The sequence below is a fragment of the Mesoplodon densirostris genome, chromosome 11 (genome assembly GCF_025265405.1).
Source record: "Mesoplodon densirostris isolate mMesDen1 chromosome 11, mMesDen1 primary haplotype, whole genome shotgun sequence".
NCBI classification, from domain to species: domain Eukaryota; kingdom Metazoa; phylum Chordata; class Mammalia; order Artiodactyla; family Ziphiidae; genus Mesoplodon; species Mesoplodon densirostris.
Genome location: NC_082671.1, coordinates 4,392,410 through 4,411,355, shown reverse-complemented (window position 1 = coordinate 4,411,355; position 18,946 = coordinate 4,392,410). Strand labels below are relative to the sequence as shown.

Here is an 18,946-nt window from a genome sequence, read left to right as displayed (position 1 = left end):
GTGCTCACTGGAGCGGGTAAGCATCGTGCGAGCATGTTAGCCAACGGCAAAGCTGGGCAAAGACCAAGGTCTCCTGACGACTGGCCTTGCTCCCGCGTGCGGGAAGAGTGACCCAAGCCCCGCACCCTTTCCACCAGGAGGTACCAGCTGCGGCGCATCGTGAACGTGGAGAAACGTCGGGACCACCTCCGTGGGGGCCGCTACCTGCTGGAGCTTGAGCTGCTGGAACGAGGCCAGCACCTGGTGCGGCTCTCGGAGTTCGTGTCCACGCATGGCAGGCAGGGCGTCGATGCCGCTGGTGGGGAAGAGGCTGAGGCCCGGAACCTGCAAGGCCTGGTGTGGAGCCCACACGACCGCCAGAGACATGTCCTGAGTGCCCGGGCCCCGGAGCCCAAGCTGTGCTGGCCCCAGGGCTTCTCCTGGAACCACCATGCCGTGGTCCACTTTGTCGTGCCGGGTGAGCCTCCTGCCACCTGGGTGCTGTCCGCGGAGCAGGGGCCTCTCGTGATCCCGAGCCCCCGGTCTCTGCTCCCTGATGTGATTTCACAAGAACTCGTGGGAGAGGCCACTTTGGGAAACTGGGGCTCACAGGAGAAAAGTAACTAGTCTGAGGTCATGTGGGCAGTCAGGGCCGGAGCTGGGAAGGACGCTGACTCATAGGCCAGCGGCTCTTCTTACTGAACCAGCATTCAGGGTTGGATGTGAAAATCAGCCGGGGCTGCTGGCCTGGGCTTTACAGCTGGCCTGGGGCAGTGAGACGGGGAGGGCAGGCTGGCTGGTTTTTATAACAAGAGAGGGGAGCCCATCAAGGAGTGTAACCGTAGGGTCGGACGGAACGTGAAGGCTGACCGTAAGATGGACAGCTAGAGGGTCTGAGTGTGAGAGCCCAGCAGGGTAACCGTGCCGAGCTGATGACAAGCCCCAGCCCCTGGCCTTCCCACAGAGCCCTCCCTGGGAGGCTGTGTGTGTGGGGGAACGTAGAGGCCCCTGTAACGGTGAGCTCTCCCTCTGCCCTCCGTCCCCCGCTGCTCTGCTGACCTTGCCCGTAGCCACATTACCCTCAGCCAAAGTCTGATGGGACTCCTGAGCGCGCAGGAACCGGGAGTGGAGGTGCCCTCCTTTGCGTTACCTCTGCTTCTTTCTCCCCGCCCGCCCCGCCTGCCCCACCGGGCAGTAAAGAACCAGGCACGCTGGGTGCAGCAATTCATCAGAGACATGGAGACCCTGTTCGGTGTCACCGGCGACCCGCACTTCAACATCATCATCACCGACTACAGCAGCGAGGACATGGACGTCGAGATGGCCCTGAGAAGGTCCAGGCTGCGCAGGTGAGGGTGTTCTCGGCAGGGCACAGCTTGAGCCATCTCTTCCTGAAGCCCCGCCAGCTTCCCTGATTCCCAGCCTCTAGCTTTTCCCAGAGGCCGCACCCGCCTGCCCGTAGGCCCATCCCAGGAGCACGCGCCGCCTCTTCTCTGCCTGCCAGCTTCCACCTGGGACTGCCACAGCTGGGCCCTGAGGCTCAGCCCCTCTCTGCTCTCCCCGCAGCTACCAGTACATGAAGCTAAGTGGGAACTTCGAACGCTCAGCCGGGCTTCAGGCTGGCGTGGACCTGGTGAAGGTAAGCGGCCTGAGAGACGTGACTAAGGCTGCTGAAGAGACGCACAGACGGCCGGCTCCTCGGGGAGGAAGGGTCGAGGACACGGGGGCCTCTCTGCTGCGCCGCAGGCCCGGTACCGGGGTGGGAGCGTTCGTGCGGGGTCCTCGGAGTCCATGAAAGGTCGGGGAGGAGTCGGGATTCCCTCTGTGATGGTGAGAACAGTGCCCTGATGCCCAGTACCCTGGAAACCCATCCGACAGTTTGTTTCACGCAAGTTTGTCAGTCACTGAAATGGGAAAGAGCCTGAGGATTGTCCTAGAGAGCGGCCTGGCCTCCTCACCGGGGTCTGTAGGGGCTGCTGACCCTCCCACCTCTGTCCCCAGGACCCGCACAGCATCATCTTCCTCTGCGACCTCCACATCCACTTCCCAGCTGGAATCGTCGACACCATCCGGAAGCACTGTGTGGAGGGCAAGATGGCCTTCGCCCCCATGGTCATGAGGCTGCACTGCGGTGCCACGCCCCAGTGGCCTGAGGGTGAGCCTGTCCTGGGCTGGCGAGGGTAGGAAAGGCCCCTCTGCCTTGCTCCTTAACCCAGAGCTGGAAGTAGTCCTGCCTACCGTGGCAGCACCTCTCCCCACCCTCCCCTTCCGCTCCCCTGCCCGCCCTGGACAGACCGCAGAGAAGTGCCCCCAGGGCTGAGCTGACGCAGCAGCAGCAGCGATGAACATTTCCCGCCTCATCTTCCCCTTCTTTTGTTCATCAGACCTTTATTAAGCACTTACTCTGTGCCAGACAGCGCGCTGTGTGAGGATACAGAGATGGGAGGAAGGCTCCCCACGCCCTGGGGGGCTGCTGCCGTCAGAGCCTCCTGTAGGGCTGCCACCAGCCCTTGGTCCCTCCCTGGTAGGACTGCTGCCTTCCCTGGACCCGGAACCTTAGCTCGGGGGGCTTCCCCCCCAAATAGGCAAGGGGCTCGTTCAGATGAGAGTTTTCAGCCTCAGTCTTCTCTGTCCTCCTGGCCCTGGGTCAGCTCATCTGGAGCTTGTCTGTCCACAGGCTACTGGGAGGTGAATGGATTTGGGCTGCTCGGCATCTACAAGTCAGACCTGGACAGGATCGGGGGCATGAACACCAAGGAGTTCCGAGACCGCTGGGGTGGAGAGGACTGGGAGCTGTTGGACAGGTGAGTGGGGAGCGAGGGCACCTGAGAGACCTGGGGGAGGGACCCCGGGATGGGGGCAGGGCTCGATCCCCCCCCAGGCCCAGCACCGCCTCTTGGGGGTCAGATTCCTTCCCTGGCTGAGACTGCATCTACTGGAGGGGGTACTGCCTCTGCCTGGGTCACAGGGCGGGTGTGGTGGGTGCCTGGCAGACTGTCAGGGGGAAGAACACAGACTCCGAGCTGTGTGGATGTGAATGGGACTGTTCTCGGCAAGGCTCCCGCCTGCCCACTCGGGAGAACACGGCTGGGGAGGAGGCTGAGCTTGTGGCGGTGGATAAGAGACCCGGCAGAGGGTCGGGAAAAGAGCCAGCGTGGACCATTAAAGGGCAACAGGTATCCAGGAGGTTCTGGGTCCCTGGAACCTGGTAGAAGGGAGTTTGAGGGAGGAGGACAGGGTCTGTGGTATGTAAAGAAGAGGCAGGACCAGCCGGCAGGGCGCGGGTGGGAAGAGGGCTTGCAGCAGAGAGCAGGCTGGGGGGACCCCAGGGTGAGGGGATTTCAGAGCACGTGGGTGGTGAGGAAGTGGAGGCTTCGTCTGAGATTCCTCCTTCAAGAACTTATTGCCAAGAGAAGGGGAGGGAAGGCAGACGATCCCTTGAGATTTGAGCTTAAGGGGTGGGGGCAAAGGAGGGAGAGGGGAAAAATCCAAGAGAGAAAGGGAGTAACTGCTGGAACAGTGCCCAGAGGAGGTGGACAGGCAAGGTCAGGGGCTCCGGGGGAGATGGGACCTTGACAGGGAAGATACGCTCTTCTCCCTGAGAGACAGGGCACTTCCTCACCCACCAATCACTGGGCGCCTGTACTTGGCAGGTGATTTACATCCATCACTTCCTTTATTCCTCCCCAGACCTCTGTGAGGTAGGTGTGGTTGTCTCCGTTCTCCAGGTGAGAAAACTGAGCCTTGGGGAGAAGTTAACAACTTGCCCCAAGTCTCACAGCTATGGCTGTTGGAGGCTTAACAACCCGGTCTGTTGGTTTTTTCCCTAGAGAGCAGGCAGGAGGGAAGGTGACAATACTAAGGGAATTTAAGGTGCAAAGGAGGGAGGGTGAGGGAGCTTGTATTAGATAACGCAGCTCCCATAAAGCTCTGTCAGTCAGACCCCAAGGTGGACAGAAGCCTGGTGTTACCTCCACCACAGCCAAGAGGCAGACCTCGGCCAATCCTGGACCTCCCTGCCTCTGAAGCCCGAGGAGAGAGAAACGGCTCCAAATTCCAGTTCTTTCCACCTGCTGGAAGCGCAGGCCTCCCAACAGGCCATGCATAGGGAAAGGGGGCGGGGAGGGATGGGAGAGGTCTGCTCTGTGTCCTCCACCCCCCAGCCCCGTCCCCCGCCTCCATCATCTCTGGTTCTCACCTCACCCTCGCTGTTATCCAGCCCATCGTTATCTTTTCTAGAGGGGGAGGCTCTGAAAGATGCCGAGCCTCATAGGTCCGGAGCTGGGCTTCCAGCCCAGGCCCTTTGGCTCTCTTTGCACGCCCCACCCGCTCCCCTGCCCCATGGGGAGTAGCCAGAGGGTGACAGGGACAGGGCCTGGCAGAGACGTGGAAGGCAGGCTCCTCGGGGGCCCCCTCCCCACCCCCGCCTCTGTGCACCGGTTGCTCATCCCGCCCCTTCCCACCCAGGATCCTCCAAGCAGGCCTGGAAGTGGAGCGTCTCTCCCTCCGGAATTTCTTCCATCACTTCCATTCCAAGCGAGGCATGTGGAACCGCCGCCAGATGAAGACGCCGTAACCCCGGGGGTGGCCCGCTGGACCCACCGCTTCCGGCCCCTGCACCACGGTGGCCTGGCCAGTGCCCGCTTGCTGCCGGAGGGGGAGAGGGCGGGGAGCAGGGGCCGCACTGGGCCCGAGGGGCCTCCAAGCCGACACCCCTGCTCCGGCAGCTGTCCTCCATGGGAGGAGGCCAAGGCCTCTCCCCACCTCTGGGCCTCTGGGGCCAGGAGATGGGAAAGAGACGGGACAGCTCCCGGGAAGGGCGGCGGAACTGGGCTGAGGAAGGAAAGCCCTTGCCTGGGTGACACCACCCTGACCGGGAGGTCCCTTCCAGCGTCCACCCTGGGCTCCTCAGGGGGCAGTGGCCGTGGACTGGGAAGCTCTCCTATTGGACGTATTTTATTGGGGTTTTTATTTTTTTAACAGAAAACCAAAACTGTAACTGTCCAGATCCAGCACTGACTGTGAGTGGGCAGTCGTGCATTTAGGGGGGCCCCACATACCTCAGACCCACAGGTGCGTCCCTCGGTCCTTGACCAACAGCTGATTTGTAACCGAGGAGCCGGCCTCACGTGGAGCCGTTCTCAGCTCTCCCGCAGGCATGTGACTCCAGGACACGCATATCTCTCCCAGGTGGCCACCCGACAGCTGGCTACCAATTAGGGCATTAACCTTACTCTCCAGGTGGCACTCACTCCAGACTGGCATCCTCTTCCCGGTGTCACGATGGGCAGGAGGCTCCTGGCCCCCTGGTGTTGGGTGAATAGGCCGTGTATCATGGGCAAGGTGGGGAAGGCAGGGACGAGAAGCCCCTTTCTGTCCCAGCGGCCTGTGAGCTGGGCCTTGGGGACCATGTGAAGCCGAGCTGGGAGAGGGTGAGAGGAGGGGTGGGATCCAGCGGGAAGGGATGAGAGGGGAAGTGGGAAGCTTGAGTCCTCACAGCCCAGCTCCCTCCTGCAGAGGGGGCCCCAGGCCGGCCCGGTGGGGAAGACGAGGAGGAAGACACTCGGAACTAGGGAACAGGGACCCCGGGGGAAGGTCTGGGGAGGCGAGGGCATCGCTCTGGACTACTTCCTCACGTGGAAGGGAGCTGGGCCGGAGGGTGAAACGTGAAGCCGTTCCAGGGAACACAGCCCCTGACCGTCGTAGTCTGGGGCGCCCGCTGTCACCTACGACCACGCACTTCTCTTGCACTAACGATCCCAGACGCCTTCGCGGCTGGGGACTCGTCCACCACTGCTGCCTCTGCCGCGCTCTGAGTCACCAACGGTGCATCGCACACTGCACCTCGAAGCCCAGTGTCTGTGAGGAAGGGCGTAGGGGGAGGTGCAGCTGGGCCCAGGCTCCGTGCTGTGGCGGAGTCCAAGTCACAGCACGTGGAGCTGCAGGGTCTACTTGGTGGGCCCTGCATTCACCAAGAGCATGAACTTGACGTGTGGGAGAATGGAGCCCCTAGAGAACCTTCTGGAGGTTGAAGAGAATCCCTGCCTCCCTCTTAAGAAATCAGGAAGGACACAGGCTTTTCAATTCATAGACTGTGGTTTACGGAGGCCATATCTGCCCTCAGGCCGTGGCTTTTTATGGTCCCTGCTCAGGCTCTGTGCCTTGGGAAAAGGGCTGTAGGGAGTAGGTGAGAGTGGCAGTTGGCTGGCTGCGGTGCCAGGTTTCTTTCTGGGGCCACTCGCATCCCTGGGCATCGCCCTGCAAGGCCCAAATCTACCCAGACAGCCCTCCCGCTTCACCCCTCCTGACGACAGGAGCCCGCCCAGCCTCCCCACCCCTCCTGACGACGGGAGCCTGCCCAGCCTCCCCTGCCTGATCCATCACCCCCTCTGCCCCAGCCAGTGCCTTGTGTTTGATGTTTGTTACCTCCACACCGCCTGCCTTAATGGAGAGGGCCTGGCACGGCCCCTACTCTGTAGGGAAATGTGTAGGGTGGGGGAGGGAAAGCATTGAATACAGCATCTTCTCAGAAAACAAAACGCTCTTGTGTTTTCCTCTTGCCCATCAGGGTGGGAGAGGGCTGGGCCCAGGGTTCACGTCGCCGTCCTGCAGCTGTCAGGCCTCTGATGGACGTGTCAGGGACCCTCCACCCTTCACCGCCTGGCGGGTGGGGTCAGCCCTCCCTGGGCTGTGGTTTACTCGAAGGGGCGCACCTGGTTCCTGTCTGAGGAGCATTTTCTGAGCACTAGATTCATGGAGGTTGGTGGTTTTAGTTGAGAAAGGATGGTTGGGTAAACAGTGGAGAGAAACTGAGGTGTGGCTTATCCTAAAAGAGCAGATAGAGACTTCCCGGGCGGTCCAGTGGTTAAGAATCCAGCTTGCGGGCCTCCCTGGTGGCGCAGTGGTTAAGAATCCGCCTGCCAATGCAGGGGATACGGGTTCGTGCCCCGGTCTGGGAGGATCCCATATGCTGCGGAGCGGCTGGGCCCGTGAGCCATGGCCGCTGGGCCTGCGCGTCCGGAGCCTGTGCTCCGCAATGGGAGAGGCCACAACAGTGAGAGGCCCGCATACCGCAAAAAAAAAAAAAAAGAATCCAGCTTGCAACGCAGGGGACGCGGGTGCGATCCCTGGTCGGGGAACTAAGATCCCACATGCCACAGGGCAACTGAGCCCGCGTGCTGCAACTAGTGAGCCCACGGGCTCTGGAGCCCACGTGCCACAACTAGAGAGCAGCCCGCATGCCGCAACTAGAGAAGCCTGCGCACCACAATGAAGATCCTGCGTGCTGCAACTAAGACCTGATGCAGCCAAATAAATAAATAAAATGTTAAAATAAATAAAAGAGCAGACAATCGAAAAGTCATTTCTGTTTGAGCTGGGGTTGCTGCTTTACAGGTACAAAGGTACTGTCCTAGTCATATTTGGTCTAGGCAGAGATCAAAATTAGTTTGTATTCCTTAAACTCATGCCCGAGAGAAGGTGCTGCTGTGAAAGCTGGGGCAGCCTATAGTAGGTTCTCAAAAAGCATCATGCGTACACACACCAATCCAGAAATGACTCGTCTGCCACTGATGCAGCAGATGGTAATTAGCCCAAGGCACTCGGGCCGGGAAATTTGACTCAGCAGGACCCAGAGGAGAGGGAATGACTTAAAAGCCTCTTCTCCCTCCAGGCTAGGGGTTGCTCCTTTGGGCCGTTTCTAGGACACAGATGGAGAGAGCAGCCCGGGTGCCCAAGCCTCCCCAGCTGAAGACATAAAGACTTACTCACAGTGGATTTGCAGAAACCTTTATAAAGAGAAATCATTCCATCCCACAGGAAGGGAAAACAGGCCTGGAGCGGAGCGGAGGAATGGGGTGGGGTCAGAACCAGAGGCCTTAGGCTGGGCCAGCCTTCGGTAGGCATGCCTGAGGTACAGGAGGTGCTGCCAGGAGGAAGGTGGGTGGTACCCCAGTCCGAGCTCAGGACACCAGACCGAGATGAGTTCACTTAAGCTGGTAAAAGGGCCCATCTTTGTTCCAGGGCCGAGGGTAGGAAGCAAGGGCATCTACGTTGCCCTTCCAGGAGCTCTCCCAGGGGCTGTGGACTGTGCCCATCAGCCTGGCAGATCAGCGGGGGAGAGAGCAGGAAGCAGTGGCCGGCCCAGAACCTGTAGGGAAGCAGAGAGATGGTGAGGAGGGCAGGTCAGACCAGTGCCTCAGGCTTAAGTGTCCCACGATTGCCCTGGCAGGCTTCTCAGGACGCAGGTGCAGGTTCAGATCTGAATCTGAAGCAGGGCCTGAGGCTCTTCACTGCCGGCCAGTTCCCAGTGGTTTTGTTGCCGCTGCCGGCCCGTGGACCACGATTGGAGCTGTACGGGCTGCCGGACAGTGCCAAGGAGAAAACCCACATCTCCCTCCTCCTCCCACTAACCACAGCCTCCACCTAGCCCAGGCTGGAGAAAAGCCCAGCCTAAGAAGAGAGAGCACAAGGGGACCCTGGTGAGTCCCAAGCCAAGCTCTTCTCCAAGAGCCCGTCCCTGCCTCAGGTCTATATTCTTCCCCTTTTGCTTGGCAAGGCTCTCAGCCCAAACCCCCAGAGGTGAGAAGGGCCACCTGGGGACCTCCCATCCTCCCTCACCTGCCTTCTAGGCTGTGTTCAGAGAGGGGTCCTTGAGGTCCTGGCAGCCAGGAACCCAGTCTTATGTGCCCCGAAGGCTGTGATGAAGACGTTGATGATGACGGTGATGAAGACCAAGGCGGTGGCTGCATTGTTGAGCTGGTTTAGTCGCCACTGCTTTTCTACCTCGTTGAGGTTCAGTCGAGCTGTGGAGAAGGGGGAGTGGCAGGTAAGTGTCCGCGGGGGGAGGGGGCGGTGGCCACAGCCTGGAGCTTCCCCCACCATAGCTGCTAGAGTCCAGAGAAAGTCTGGTCCCTCAGAGATCAAGGGAGGTGGCAGCCATTGTGCTGAGATGCTTTCTCCCCAACTGACCGGTGTGGGCATCCATGTGGTACTCAGTAGAGCCGGGATTTGCGAAGTTACACTGGGTCTTCTAAGAGTAGGGATGCACGCTCGCACAAGAGGCTCAAAGGAACGCTGCTATGAGTTAGTGAGCATAGTCATTCAGCAGGTATTATGGAGTGGCCACTAGATGGGATACCAGGAGGTGGGACAGGGTGCCTCCCCGTACTGTGTGGTTGTTACTTGGGCATTTGAAGGTGCACAGGGCTAACAGCAGGTTATGGCTGAGAAGGTGGCCTGTGCAAATGCAGGGTGTGACAGGGAGGCACTTGGGGCTTTTCTTCCCACCGGGGGGGCATCCCCCCACCCCGAGGCCAATTCCAGGCCTGGGCTCCTTACCAATGACCAAGAGGAGGATTCCAATGACCACCTGCAGAAGCAGAGAGATGCTGATGAGGGTGACCAGGGTGGTGTAGTGATGCGAGGATGGCCCCTGCTCCAGCACTGCTTTCAGCTGCGTGGCGTTAGATACAAAGAGGGCCACGTCCAGCATGCTCTCTGCCACGCTCTTCTTGGTGGCATAGTGGTTCAGGTTGATGGGCGGGCTCCTCCTGGGGCTGGCGTTCCCAGGCTGTAGGGGACAATACACAGGCTTACCTGGGAGGCTCCGGAGGGAAAGTGGTTGAGAGGCTGGGAAGAGGAGTGGGGTTTTAAAGGTCTCCCCTCACCAGGTGGGAAAGGAGGGCAGGTAACCCCTTCTCGGTGCCGTGGTCTGAAGGAATAGAGGTGGACTAGAAAACCCTTATGTGCGTTTGAACTCGGAAATGATGCTGTGTTGTAATTTCTGTTTCATGGAGGGTCACTCTGCTTCACACCTTCACACATCGAAAGGGAGGAGGAGTCTGGGCTGCTTGTAAACGAGCGGTCCTCATTTTATTTGCCATTTTACCTGGGCCAGGCCTGGCTTTGGGTGGCTCTTTTCCTCCGAGAGGAAAGCGTCTCAGCTCTGAGGCCTGGCTGGAGAAGGAAAAGGCACCTCTTCTTCCAGAACGATGCGGCCCCGAGGTGGGGTGCAGAGCTTCACAAATGGAACAGGAGCTGCCTGTGGGTCCCACTCGGCCCTCGTGGGGAGCTCTGGAGCCGCAGCCCTGCTCGGGCACATGTCTGTGTGCCCACATGCACGCACACAGCAAAACATACTGGCCAAAAGCTCTTCGTTGGTTTTTCTATTACTTTTTGGTGAGAATTTATTGAAGCATAATTTACATTTGATTTGATTTTGAAATATTAAAACGAAGCTCTTCTTCTTGAGAAGTCACTCTAAAAGAGAGAGTCACGATGCAGCGCCTGTGGTGTGGGCCTCTGCGCTGGACCAAGAAATTCAGACTGGGTGGTGCAGGCAACCCTGCAGTCACTCAAGAGAACCTGGGTAGGTTTTAGGGAGATTCATTTAGTATGGCGCTTGGGATGCATCAGCTCATGAGGGCCTGGAGACAGGGAGACCCACTGAAAGGTTATGGTCTTGATTTAGGGTCAGGCTGTCATGGAAATGAAGGAGAATGGGGGTGAGAAAGGAGAGGAAGGGAGGCCTCGGAGATGTTACAGCCTGGATGGGATGTCTTTTGAGCGGGCGGGTGCGCGGGTGGATGGATGGGGCAGGTCTCAGAGGGTTCTGGGTGCCCCTTTTGGATGCTGGGCTTGTCTGGAGCTGGCTGGCCTGGTTGGTTAGGGCCAGGGATCCCAAGGCCAATACCCCACGAACCCCACACTGTCCCTGTCGGCCCTGAGGCTACAGCCTGTGGTCCTAGCTTACCTGGTAAATGTTTGTTCTGGGTATAAAATGCCCTCACAAGGAGAGAGAGTCCATGGGGCAGCCCCCGGCTCTCTCCACGACGCAGAGGCCTCTGCCAGGCACAGCTGTGAGCTGGGGCTTCTTTGCCCCCGTTCCCCACCCCCCACCCCCACCTCCAGTTTGCCCATAGCAACGAGCTTTGCACTTTCTCCTCCTTCCAAACCCGGCTCTAAGTCCAAGACCTGATAAACTGAAATTACTAAGAAAGCTTCAGGGAGAGACCCCCCCTTCTCTGAAAAGTTGCATATGAACAGTGGATGAAACCATAAATCCCAACCTCTAGTGGTGTTCCGTTGTTTTGTTTTGTTTTTGAGCATCAAGCAGATAGTGCGTGGAGGCAGGCAGGGGTAGCAGGGGTGGGTATCACAGGCACAGGTCTTCCAGAGCCTCAGCAAAGACGGCTGTTCCTAGGTTTTAATAGACCTGATGGGCTTTGGTTGTTAAGTGATCTCAGGGCCATCGCTTCACAGAGGATGTGGGATCCCAGGAGCACAGGAGGGGACAGGCCTCATCCTCTCCTCTTTAATTTAGGGCCTGCTTTTATTCTGATTTGTGCCAGTTCGGGCTGCTTTAACTGAGAGTGGTGGCGGGAAGCTCTCAGGGGCCCCTCTAAGTCCCCCAGGGCACCGTTCTCCCGTGTCCACGTGGTGGCGCTCAAGGCCCGGAGGAGCAACTTTGGTACCAGCTGCGCGGCGTTGCGGGGCGGAGTGGCGAGGGATCCACGGACAGGACAGGACTGGTGTGAAACCTGGACCCCCGTGGAGGCCCGGGACGGGAGCCTGTTCACAGGTCTGACCAGGCCGGCCTAAAACCCACCAAGCGTGTCAAATGAGGGTTCAAATGATCCAGTCCTGATATTGGGGCCTGCATGGGTGGGTCACCTTGCAGGGTGGGGAGTTGGTTAGAAGACAGATGGCTGGGAGACCCTGGGAGACGCTGCCTAGAAAGGGGTCGCCCCGTGGCAGTATCTTTAAAAAGCAGGAAACGGGTTTTCTTAATCCCTCTGAGCCACTTTACGTGCAGCCCTGACCTGAGGCAGAGGGATGATTGAAATGACCTGAGGGCCCTCCCTTATGGCCTGAGGATTCGATTGGATGAACCCCTGAATCCTGCAGGACGTCCCCCTTTCTGCCGACAGCCCGGAGCCCAGGAGCGACCCCAAGAGGAGTGGGGGCGGGGCGGGGGCGGGGGGAGGCCGCCGGGCGCGCTCCCGCCTCGGGCGCTGGCCCTTTAAGGCCGGCGTCCCGGGAACAAAGGCCCGGCCTGAGCACCGGCCTGAGTCACTTCAGTTCCTCCGCCCGCGCCCTCCCCGCCCGGCCCCTTCCCACCCGGGACTACCGGCGGCTCCGCGGGGTCCGCCCCTTGCGCCCGGGGGTCTGCGGAGCGCGCGGGCGCGGTGGGCGCTGGCCTGCCCAGGCCCCTGTCGTCGTCTGACTCCTCCGGGCGTGGGCCGGGGGCTGGCGGCCGGGACCCCCGGCTCTGGGCCTCCCACTTCGGGCCTCAGTTTCCACATCCACAAACCGGGGAGATCCCTTTCTGAAGGCCGAGTGAGCGGGCTCCTCCCCAAAGCAAAGAGAACTCCGAGCCTCGGACTTTTCCCGTCTGAAGTGCGTCTTGCCGAGACCCCTGACCCTCTGTGTCTATGTCTCAGGCCCCCACCCCCGCCCTGCACTGTTCCTCCAGGACAGCGGGGCGCCAAGCCTGAGACGAGCCCCTGATGGAGAGGCGCGCGCCCCTCAACCTGCCCACCCGCGGCAGCTGAGCGTCTAGGCAGGGCCTTGCTGATAGGAAGTCCGGGCTCCGGGGTTCTGGGCGGCCAGAGGACCTGGGTTGGGAGATGGGGTGGGATGACACCACAGACCCCTCCCCGGGTCCCCCGAGTTGCCCCCCGCCTGGCCCTGCCCCAGCACAGCCGTTTCCCTCCCTTTTCCTCACCCTGCCCTCCGTCCCGCTCAGACTTCCCTGTTCCCGGGCTCTGGCTTGCTTGCCAAGTCCCAGCTCCCAAGGCTGGTGTGGATTCCATCCCTTGAAGTCACGGATTGCTCCATTGTTCTGCCAGACAATTATTTATCCCTTAATCCTTGCTGGCCTATATTTTTGTTTCTTGACAAAACTTGAGTTGGATGGGAAAGGAATAACTCTTTTAAAAGAAAAGTAAACATGATTTTATATTGTTTATTGACCCTAAGGTCCGTGGGAACACCAGCTCCAACAGATCATTCTGCCCCTTCTTGGAAACAAGATTCCAGGGATGTTCTTCCAAAGGGGTAAGTAACTGTCCTACCAAAAAGCCACGGGATCTGCTGCTCAGAGTGTTTAGGACCTGGAGCCCGAGGCAGGAGTGAGGGCGCTGTGGTTGGAAGGCCCAGAGGTGGGGAGCTGCAGCGGTCCAGAGGGAACCACAGAAGTCACGGCAGGTACAAATCCTGCTCCTGCAACAAGCTCCTGTGTGCCTGTTCCCATCACCAGGTTCCCTTTCTTATCTGCGAGACGAGGGAGGTGGGATAAATGATTTCTTGGCTCCCTTCCAACCCAGAGCCATCTAGGAGCGGGGAAGCCCCCTCCTCTGCCTGGAGTCTCAGGGGCCGAGGACATGGCTTCCGAGAGGCAGAGGCCATGAGTCACTTGCCCTCGGCAGCTCCAGGGCAGGGGTGACCCTCCAGTGAGTCATTCCTGTCAGCCCTGAGAAAAGCCATATGACAGCTTCCCCGTGTATCAGTTCAAACTCAGGGCATTAGACAAAATAGGCCCAGAGGAGCTGTGGGCTGTCGGCCCCTCTGTCAAAATGCCCAACTACCCAGAAAAAACACCTGAAAGGAGATAGTGAAGAGCCGGCCTTTGGAGGGCTGGTTTCACAAAAGGGAAGGGCAGATCCCAGCCCAGGAAGAGCGAGCGATTGGTTCAGGTACATGGATGTGAGTGACCTACTGCGCCGATTTGCCTTTGATGAGGTGCCTGAGATCCCTGATTCTCTGTCAGGATTAAGGGTGAAAGGGTGCCCAGGTCTGTCATACTGCAGACACATGCGGGCCCCAGAACACGGGGAATGGTGGCAGTTCCCACTTACAGATTACAGACCTTGTGCCTGACACACTGCTAAACACGGGACATAGGTCATCTTATCCAGTCCCCACAGCCCTGTGAAGTTGGGGAGGGCATCCTTGTCGTAGCTGAAAAAACAGGGCCTCAGAGAGCCTAAGTAACTTGTCCCACAGCACAGTTTTTATCCCAGTTCTCTATATGCCAGAGCCTCTAATTTTAACCCCTACTCTATGACCTCCCAGAAGTTGAAGATAGACTCCCTGTCTCCAAGGAGTTTAGGCTCTAAAGATAGATTTATGTGGCCTCAGATGAAAGAAGACCAAATGGACACTTGCTCAGAGGAGGTATAACACCCCTCCTGGGGTGGCACTTATGTTGGGCTTTCCTGAATCTACAGGGGGGCTGTGTCCTGAGCCCCTGCCCTACTGTGGCAGAAAGGGCCCTACACCCATAGTCAAAAGGCTTGAGTTCAAACTGGTAAGAGTTGACCCGGGCAGCTGGAAGAATAGGGTTGACAGAGAAGCTTTCATCCGGACATTTTGAATTTTGACTCGTGTAAATGTTTGAACTATCTAAAAATAAATAGTAAATAAATAAATAATAAAACAGAAACGGATATGCACCCCAAAAGGCCAGTGGTTTATATAAAGCAGAATTTATAACTTCACCTCACCTAGGCCTTAGCTTCTCCATGTGTGAAATGGAATAATATGCCCTGTTTAGCCCAAAGTGCTGTTAAAAAGATCAGTGAACTAATGTGGGTGAATGTGCTTTGAAAGCTGTGCAGCCTTAGAACAAGGATGAGGTGAGAGAGAAAACCCTCCTACTCAGGACCACACTCCCACCTGTGGGCCTGGAGGCATTTAAGTACTAGGTGCTGACTCAGCCCGACCCAACCCACATTCCGAAGGTTTGTCTTCTCAGCAGCACCCCTGGTCTTTGAAACCCTTCTCTAGCCATCCGGGAACCTGTCTCCTCGCCCACCTGGGGGACGCTCCCCTTCAAGCTGCTCCAGGCCCATCTCTCAGGGAGGGAAATTCTCAGACAAGCCCACGTACACTGGGTCCCCACGGTCCCTGCCGTGCAGAACCCCCAGCTGGCGTCCACCTGCGTCTCCAGCTGGCGTCCTGCCCCTCTGCCCTCCCTGGAGGGGCTGAGGGCTCACCATCCTTACTGGGCCATACCGCGTGACTCACTGGTCCCTGAACACGCCCCAGCCTTCCACCTGCTCCTGCCCCCTCCAGGACTAAAGGCCTTTCTTCCCCGTGCCCCCTGGGAGGCCGGCCCTCCCTTCTAGACCCTGGGCTGTGTTCGGAGCCCTCCAGGCGGCCCCTCCGGCCACCTGCTTTCCTGTGGGGAATCCATCTTCCGTATTCCTGGGTCTCCACGGTACCAGGCTCAGTGATTTGCCCACATTAAATGCACAGTAAATGATCACAGCAGGGAATTTTTTATATGAAAGAGTTACTTCAAAGAGTTTTTTTGGGGGGCCTCCCTGGTGGCGCAGTGGTTAAGAGTCCGCCTGCCGATGCAGGGGATACGGGTTCGTGCCCCGGTCTGGGAGGATCCCATATGCCGCGGAGCGGCTGGGCCCGTGAGCCATGGCCGCTGGGCCTGCGCATCCGGAGCCTGTGCTCCGCAACGGGGGAGGCCACAACAGTGAGAGGCCCACATACCGCAAAAAAAGAAAAAAAAAAAAAAAAAAAAGAGTTTTTTTGAAAAAGATCAAAGAATGGATCTCTGAGGGTGGGATTTCAGGCCCAAGGACTGAGGAGGAGGGTGAGGAGGGTGCTGTTTGGACAGTGAATCTGTGCCCCTGGTCCAGGGAGAGCCCTGTTTCCCCGGGTATCCTGCCTCAGGGAACCAGTGACTCAGGCCGGCTGCTGCCGCTGGTCTTCAGGCCAAAGCCTGCCAAGGCCCGGACCCCCGAGACACTCAGCCTGCAGCGTTCCCGTGCCAAGAGCAATGGGTCTCGCCCTTAAATGTCAACAGGCTCTGATCCACCGCGGATGGGGTGTCCGCGTGCTGTTCCTGTCATAACACCAAACTGGCCCAGAAACCTCCTCTGAGCCCTGGGCGCAGTCTTACGAGGCGCCAGCCCTGCCCCAGGTGCACACGGTTGCGTGGGCCCTGGGGCAGCCCGGCCTGGCCAGGGGCCCCAGGGATTTTGATCCCCCTGTGAGTCCAGAGGTGACAGGCTTTCTCTCTGACAAAAGGGGGCTGTGGACACGCAGGAGCAGAGTGGGCAGGCAGGGACGGGAAGGCGCGGGGGCTATGATAGGAACCCCGTGGGGCCTGCTTCCTTTTCCTTAGGCAGCATTTTCCACCTCCCCTGTGAGAGGTCACCTTGTCAGCCAACTGGGTCAGGGTCCAAAGTTAATTGTGGATTTGCCACATAGAAGCGTCCATAGAATTGGAAAACGAGTTCTTTCTGAATTAGCACATTGCTCTGGGGCTTCCAGATTCATCCAGCCCTTTGCTCCGGGCTTTGGGGTTCTCAGCAGCATCCCGCAAGCCCGCCTGGCCCATCTCTGCTCATGCTAATCCTACCCATCCTTCAAGGGCCAACAAACTGAGCCAAAATTCAAACAATAATAACTAAATACTGAGAATGCTGTATGCCAGGCACAACCCCATGAAGTTGGTTTTTTTGTTTGGGGGTTTTTTTGGCCACACGGAGAAACTTGCAGGATCTTAGTTCCCCGACCAGGAATTGAACCCGGGCCCTCAGCAGTGAAAGCCCAGAGTCCTAACCGCTGGACCGCCAGGGAATTCCTGTGAAGTAGGTATTAAGAGTCCCATTACAAGCAAAGACATGGAGGCTCAAAGAGATTAACTGCCCAGAGTCACCAGACACTGAGGGATGGTCCCAGCTCCCAAATCCTACACCTGAGTTCTCCCTTCTCTAGACCAGTGCTTCTCAAAGTATGGTCCCTAAAGCAGCAACTGCAGCATCACCTGGGAACTTGTTGGAAATGCAGATTCTCAGATTCTACCCTAGACCTGCTGAATCAGAAACTTGGGGTGGTACCCAGCCCTCTGTGTTTTAACAAGCCTTCAGGGGAGTCTGATGCACCTCAAGTGTGAGGGCCATTGGTCTACGTTGCACTGCCACACTGAGCTCATGGCCAACGCCTCACATGCTTACAATCTTCTAAGCTCCGTGCTAGACACTTCCATCGACTGTCACTGAGTTCTTTTAACAACACCTGTTTTACAGATGAGGAAGTCAAGGCTTAGAACAGTTCAGTACTTTTGGCCAGGATCACCCAGCTGTTGAAATTAGAGTTGGGATTTGAACCCAGGCAGGCTCTGGAGCCTGTGTCCTTTTTTTTTTTTTTTTTTTTTTCTGGCTGTGCCACACAGTATATAGGATCTTAGTTCCCCAACCAGGGATCAAACCCGAACCCCCCACAGTGGAAGCACAGAGTCTTAACCACTGGACCACCAGGGAAGTTCCAAAGAGCCTGTGTCCTTAACCACTACAGTCTTTAGTCCCTGGAAGCGTAGGTCCCGAAACTCCTCAGAGGTGGACCCTGAAGGATGCAGAGGGTATCTCTCCAGACCTCCCCCCTAAATGGCGAATAAAACCAATTTATTCGTTTGGCCCCAGCCGCACATGCCAGCAGCTCCCGTCCCCAGTGCCGGGTCATGCCCACCACGTGCCTGTTTACAGGTCCTGACACGTTTATCCTTAGACCCTCTTCATGTCTTCACTCAAACATTTACTGAGCCTTTCCTGGTTTTGTAGAACCTTAGATTTTGCGGCGGAACCTGTGTCCAGATAGGAAGCCTACACACGGGTAAGTGAAAACGACTCTCGGAACAATTCATCATAAAGCAAAATAGCAACATTCCACACGACAGTACGTATGAGTTTTGTACGTTCCCACTAGAGGATATGTTTGCAAAAGGCGAGCGTTACTTCCTTGGCACCTCAGGCAATTAGAATGAGAAGCAGTGAGAGCTGTGCCGGCAGTCCCTGGCTTCGGTCCAGGGGAGCACACCTCATCGGGACATCATACCTGTCACGGAGATGGGAAAAGGGAAGGTGGTGAATTTCCCACCCCACCCAGCCGTGCGCAGACCTGCCAACATCCTACGTGTTCTCCGCTCCTAGCATGTGCTGGGCAGCGAGGATACCACGAGATTGCCGCCTTCCTGACACCCCTGTTCCCCTAATCCCCTAAAATGGCAGGGATTAGTAGAGCATCAAGTGCCTAAAGGGGGAAGCATAAGGGAGATAAAAAGACCTTTTCAGTCCCACCCCAGTAGATAAGCTTTACGGAAACAAGGACTTTATCCGTGTTGCTCATGGCTGTATTCCGGAGCCCGGCACCTAGCCTGACGAACCAACGATGGTTCTGGCACCCCTGTATTCATTCACCAGGGGCTGAGGAGGGAGGACCACTGTGAGCTGTTCTCCCCGGCTGGGCCTCTTCCATGGAGCCCTCTGTGGGTGCAGGGAAGTGCCTGTCTTCCATAGGCGCGTCCACTCCTGATGCGGCCTTCCGTGCTGCATCACAGCCTCAGCGCGTGTGCGTGTGTGTGCGTGTGTGTGTGCATGTGTGTCCATTGCCCCTGGGGTCGGCACTGCCAGGGGCCGGGCATAGACAGGCAGGCACAGAGGACGGGGGATGCTGTTGTTTTCACTGGAAGAAGCCCAGCTGCAGCTCCAGGTGGGTGGGATCAAGATGGTGAGGCGTCCCCAGGGCACTGGGTCCCAGATAGCAAAGCCAGGGCAAACAGCCCTCAGGGTCGGCCAGCCCTGAGTCAGAGGCCCTCTCGGCCCAGAGCCTGCCTGCCAGGATTGCTGCTACCCCCGCCGCAGCCCCAGGAGTCACCGCTCTCCCCCCAGGCCCAGCAGACCCCACTTCCTGCCTCAGGATCACAACTCCCAGCCCCAACTCCTGCACCCTGAGCGGCGGCTCTGGTGTCGTGGGCCGGGGTCTGGGGCAGAGGAAGGTCAGCAGACGGGTGGCCTTGGGCTTGGAGCCGGCTGCCATTTCTTTCCCCGGTGACCTCAGGCAGCTCCCACAACCCCACTGCTTCCCAGCCTCCTCTATGGCAAAACGAGAGGATGCCGGCCCCTCCTTCACTGTGAGGGGCTAGCGTGAGGTGGAAGGGGTGAGC

General features: G+C 58.2%; 2 protein-coding genes across 4 annotated transcripts in view; one reads left to right on the top strand and one right to left on the bottom strand.

Annotated features, from left to right (window-relative positions):
- The window catches only part of B4GALNT3 (beta-1,4-N-acetyl-galactosaminyltransferase 3), a 93,158-nt gene extending 87,763 nt beyond the window's left edge, over nucleotides 1-5,395 (top strand). For both annotated transcript variants that reach the window (XM_060112516.1, XM_060112517.1), the window contains 6 exons: nucleotides 138-457; nucleotides 1,175-1,328; nucleotides 1,546-1,618; nucleotides 1,981-2,134; nucleotides 2,657-2,783; nucleotides 4,447-5,395. In XM_060112516.1, coding sequence (XP_059968499.1) covers nucleotides 138-457; nucleotides 1,175-1,328; nucleotides 1,546-1,618; nucleotides 1,981-2,134; nucleotides 2,657-2,783; nucleotides 4,447-4,555 — 937 coding nt within the window. In that variant the 3' untranslated portion in view covers nucleotides 4,556-5,395. The remainder of the gene's footprint in view (nucleotides 1-137; nucleotides 458-1,174; nucleotides 1,329-1,545; nucleotides 1,619-1,980; nucleotides 2,135-2,656; nucleotides 2,784-4,446) is intronic.
- A 2,403-nt stretch (nucleotides 5,396-7,798) lies between these two features.
- On the bottom strand, nucleotides 7,799-12,739 carry NINJ2 (ninjurin 2). Of its 2 annotated transcripts, XM_060112808.1 has the most exons (4): nucleotides 12,707-12,739; nucleotides 9,319-9,550; nucleotides 8,603-8,783; nucleotides 7,799-8,128 (listed from the first exon to the last, which is right to left on the bottom strand). In XM_060112808.1, exons 2-3 carry the CDS (start codon nucleotides 9,470-9,472, stop codon nucleotides 8,617-8,619), a joined length of 321 nt encoding a protein of 106 aa, XP_059968791.1. In that variant the 5' UTR covers nucleotides 9,473-9,550; nucleotides 12,707-12,739; the 3' UTR covers nucleotides 7,799-8,128; nucleotides 8,603-8,616. The 2 variants fall into 2 exon arrangements, with proteins under 2 accessions (XP_059968791.1, XP_059968789.1); XM_060112806.1 differs by lacking the exon at nucleotides 12,707-12,739 and having other exon boundaries at nucleotides 8,599-8,783; nucleotides 9,319-9,545.
- Nucleotides 12,740-18,946: the final 6,207 nt, after the last annotated feature.

Coding starts and splice junctions, on each gene's coding strand:
- NINJ2 (XM_060112808.1), bottom strand. CDS start 9,472: ATGCTGGACGTGGCCCTCTTTGTATCTAACGCCACGCAGCTGAAAGCA. Junction 8,784..9,318: donor AATCCTCCTCTTGGTCATTG/GTAAGGAGCCCA, acceptor CCTTCTCCACAG/CTCGACTGAACCTCAACGAG.